A 4,981-nucleotide genomic window follows, 5' to 3' on the forward strand; every position below is an offset into this window, starting at 1 on the left:
TTTAAACCAGCTTAGTGCAGAACCTTTTAGGCCAATTAAGTGATCCAGTCTCTGCAGTAGAATTTGATGGTCAATTGTGTCAAACGCTGCACTAAGATCTAATAAAACAAGTACAGAGACAAGTCCTTTGTCTGAAGCAATCAGAAGGTCATTTGTAATTTTAACTAGTGCTGTCTCAGTGCTATTATCAATTAAGTTCAATTCAACAGAACCTTATATATCCCAAAGGAAATGCTCTCTGCCAATTTGGCATATGGATAAGGATAATGTACATAATTGTTGTGGTGAATTAATGAATGCAGTTGGGGGGATTGTTGGCAAATGTTTTAAAAAGCCTAGGGACTCAAATAGAAAATCCTCTTTACCTTGGGTAAATGAGTCCATTCGAAAACTAATGAAACAGCGGGGTCTGGCTCTACAAACTGTAATAAAAAAGCTGCTTAAATAATGACATGGCTATATATAAAGGGCTAAGAAATTGTGTTTGTAAAGAATTAAGAAATACAAAAGCTGAATATTATATATCTGTAATCACAGAGGGAGGAGGAAATTGTTCTGCAATGTGGAAACAAATTAATAGTTTAATAAAGCCATTAGGCAAATCAATAACAAGAATATGTGAACTTAAAATTGGGAACCAGTCAGCTTCTGACAGTAAATTGCTCATGTATTCAATAACTTTTTTGTTTCCTCTGTCGAGGAACTCGCCAATAACTTTAAAGTTCACAATATGGAGCTATCTGACCCAAATAATGTATTTGATAATGTCTTTACATTACAGCAAACAAATCAGCAATTATTGATAAACTTACCAATAGCCACTCAAAAGATTTCTTACACCTCTCACTCATCTAGTCAACCTTTCTCTTACTATTGGGATCTTTCCCAGTAAATGGAAACTGGCCCGTGTCATACCCATCTTTAAATCAGGAACAGTTGATCAGACATGTAATTATAGGCCAGTCAGTGTATTACCTGTATTTTCCAAGGTCCTTGAAAAAGTTGTTGCTCATCAGTTGCTCACATATGTAGAATCAATCATCTGCATCCCCTACAGTTTGGCTTCCGTCTGAGTTACTCCACAGAGACTGCTAACTGCCTTCTTGTAGAACAGCTCAAATCTTCAATTGATAAAGGTGAAATAGTTGGGACAGTCTTTCTGGACCTGAAAAAAGCTTTTGATACATTAAATCACAATATTCTCATTCATAAACTCTCAAAATGTAATTTCTCCAACAAAACGTTACAGTGGTTTCAATCTTATCTGTCTGACCGAGAACAGTGTGTTATCATTAATAACAAGAAATCTTCTTTTCTACAGACTAGAACTGGAGTACCTCAGGGTTCTGTTCTTGGTTCGCTCCTTTTTAGCTTGTACATTAATGACTTACCAGAATCATGTGTTGGAGCAGGTTTTCAGATGTATGCGGATGATATGGTCATACATGTATCTGCGAAAACTGCTCTGGCAGCTTCCAAACAGCTGTTAGGTCATTTAGAGTCCATAGCAGCATGGTTTCAAAAGTCACATCTCTCACTTAATATTAAGAAGACGGTGTCAGTTTGCTTTTCTGCCAGGGCTCGATCATCAACAGAAGCTAATGTGTTAAATCGAAATATTAATGGACAACATATCAAAAAGGTCTCAGATGTAAAATACCTCGGCCTCATGTTAGATTCACAGCTGAAACCCGAGAAGCACGTTAAGATGGTGAACAGGGTTGCAAAAGCAAACTTACATACATTTAGACTTATCAGGGACTGTCTCCCATTTCACGCTGCAAACAGTTTCATGCATGCTATGATTTTTTCACATTTAAGTTACTGCATAACTTCTTGGTCACAAGCAGCATCTACAAAAATTAAGCCTCTTATGATGATATATAATCGGGCAATTAAAATTTTAGACAGGAAACCAATAAGAGCACATCATTGCCATGTTCTTCAGAAACTAAATATACTAAGTTTTGATAATTTTATTAATTTTTCCAATTTCAAACTCATCCATAAATGCCTACATAATCAGGCTCCCCAGGTGCTCAATGACCTTGTGGTTCCACTTAGAGCTTTTAGCTCAGTAACACGTGGAGCAGCCAATGGTAACTGTAAGGTTCCCTCACGTAAATCCTCATTTGGACAAACAGCTTTCTCTGTCCGTGGAATTAACATGTGGAATTCTGTACCTACAGAACTCAAATTAGATCCTGATTTCGGTCACTTTAAACTCAAACTGAAACAGTTTTTGAAGAGGGATCAGTTATGCAGTCATAAATAATTTGGTGCTGCGTGCTTCCTATTCTATCATGCTTATTATGTATTGCAGTTTGTGTCTTTTATTGTTCTGTCTGTACTTTTATTGTTGTGTGTACTTTACACTGTCACGTGTGTTTTGTTGCTTAGTCTTTTGGATCTTAAGGCCCAGCTAGGGATGGGCATTGCAAATTAACTCAGGCTACAAAGGCTGAGGTGTGTGGTATTTATGTATGCTATACAGTTGTCCCAATACAAATAAACATTAAATAAATAAAAAATTGTTCCAGAGAATGCTTGGAATTGCAGTAACACTAAACACAGTTACCACTATTTAAACTATTCACAACCAGTACCTAGTAGACAACCAGTGGGTTTCCGGGGCCAGGGTCACTTACTGGGCCCGGTTTTATAACAACACTGTTAAATATCTAAAAATATACAAATGTGATATAGCCGCAAGCATCAATTCTAGGGTTCAAGCCAGCATGGAAGTTGAAAGCTTGGTAAGATCAAGATCTTTGACAGTTAAGACACCCGTTTGTAACATGAACAACAGGTTTTATGACCCTTCAGGCTTGAACCCCTAATAATAATAAAACAGGACAAAAACAAAAGGGTTTCGGCCCTTCGGGCTTGAACCCCTAATAATGATAATAATAATAATAAAACAGGACAAAAACAACAGGGATTCAGCCCCTCTGGCTTGAACCCCTAATAAAACAGGAAAAAAAACATAGGGTTTCAGCCCCTCAGGCTTGAACCCCTAACAAGATAGTATCATAGCCTATTTACCTGAAATTCTGAGTGCAGAGCTGATCTTCTTCCAAGTGTTGTTCTCTAAGTGTGTATTAGGCCAAAGATACTGTCAGTGGGACACAGGTAAAGCTCTGGCAGCAATGCACTTAAATGATCAACTTCTTCATATTTACCACAGACTGATATTTATGGAAGAAGGGAAGGGTATCTGCCAGTTGTGACTGGTCGGTTCTCGTCACATGACATGAAGTGTGTGCTGCTGCATTCCAAAAGTTGAACTCGGTTCATCTCAGGGTGCTCTGACGTTATAGTGTGCTTGCCGCGCGTCTACATTGAAAACAGTGAATTTGAGGGCGCATAAACCACGGCATGTGTATAGCCTCTAAGACAGCTGGCCTTATGATTATTGTGGGGAAAACTATTTTTCTGACATGAGAGTAACCTTCCAATTTTTAACAATGTAAAGTTGGCTGATTCACAATGTTATAGTCAGTCTATTAAACAGATTTTCTTTTCTTTATTTCTTCATAGGAGATGATTTACTGCACTTATGTGAGAAATGTTTTACAGTGATCTCAAGTGCAAGATACATGTGCTCTTTTTGAAAGGAAAGACGCAGTGCGTGTTTGAGACCAAATAAACTACAGAAAAAAAAGGAAGGGATAATCGAATTGAAGCTATCAGTTATTTTGACCATACTATAATTCTGCTGTGGTGTCTTGTCTCTTTTAACTTCATTGGTTGTTTTTCATCCCACATGCAGGTGGTGCTTTCTTTGGAGAGAGGAGTCTGGGCTCCCAACCTGCACTTCAAAAATCCTAACCCTGACATTCCAGCCCTCACTGATGGTCGGGTTCAAGTCGTTGACCAGCCTATTCCCATCCGAGGCGGCATTGTAGGCATTAACTCCTTTGGATTTGGAGGTTCAAATGTTCATGTGATCCTTCGTCCAGCTGAGAAACCAGCTGATGCAAGTGCACTGCCCAGGACGGTTCCCAGGGTGCTTCAGGCCTGTGGACGGACAGAGGACGCAGTGAAGGCTGTTCTCCAAAAGGGGAAGGAACATGCTGCAGATGACAGCTTCCTGTCTTTACTCAATGAGGTTTCAGGAGTTCCAACTGCTAGCATGCCCTACCGAGGCTACACTTTGATTGGCTCTCAGAGTGACGTCATGGAGGTGCAACAGGTGCTGGCCACTGGCAAGCCACTCTGGTACATCTGTTCAGGTGAGCCATCAAACAAATAAACAAACAGGTAGATGAAATACAGATTTCATTTTATTTACTTTGAATGAGTTTGCCACTAATTGCTTTTTATGCCTTTGTGCCAGCGATATCTATGGCTGGAGGTATGATGTGTTCTGTTGTGCGTCCATGTGTACATCTGTCCCATTCTCATGAGCACAATATCTCAAGAATACCTTCAGGGAAGTTCTTTTTGGCACAAATGTCCACCTGGACTTGACGATGAACTGATTAGATTTTGTCGGTCAAAGGTCAAGGTCACTGTTACCCTGTCTGTCTCATTCTTATGAGCACAATGGCCTGTAGTTTTGCAGACCGGGCGAGGCGGAGGCGCAGTGCACCTGCGCTTCGCCAACTGGGTGTGGCCAGGCAGATTTTGCAAGTTTGGCACACCGTGCGCGCTGGCGCAGCTACTCCTCTTTCCCACCTCCATCCCTCCTACCTGCGCAAGTCGGAAAGAGGGAGGAGAGAAGGCGTGGAGTGGGTTTTATACAGCTGATTCACATCACACGAATCAAATGAGCTCCTCTCCTCGCCCTTAAATGCGTCGCGCGAAGGCGTAATGAGAGTTTACTCAATTCGCCATAGCAGAAGAGAGCAGCAGCGTCAGACGGCCAAACTTCTCCCAGGAGGAAACTGATGTTTTGGTCCGGGAGGTCCAAGCTCACAGTGTCCGAATATACGGAACTGCGAGCAGACCTCCACGGGCTGATGATGCAAAGGTAGCC

General features: G+C 40.8%; 1 protein-coding gene across 2 annotated transcripts in view; it reads left to right on the forward strand.

The window, feature by feature from the left end:
- Nucleotides 1–4,981, forward strand: part of fasn (fatty acid synthase) — a 116,819-nt gene that overhangs the window by 61,726 nt on the left and 50,112 nt on the right. For both annotated transcript variants that reach the window (XM_050060257.1, XM_050060256.1), the window contains one exon: nt 3,773–4,235. In XM_050060257.1, coding sequence (XP_049916214.1) covers nt 3,773–4,235 — 463 coding nt within the window. The remainder of the gene's footprint in view (nt 1–3,772; nt 4,236–4,981) is intronic.

This window comes from Epinephelus moara, chromosome 13, assembly GCF_006386435.1.
Source record: "Epinephelus moara isolate mb chromosome 13, YSFRI_EMoa_1.0, whole genome shotgun sequence".
NCBI lineage: Eukaryota > Metazoa > Chordata > Actinopteri > Perciformes > Serranidae > Epinephelus > Epinephelus moara.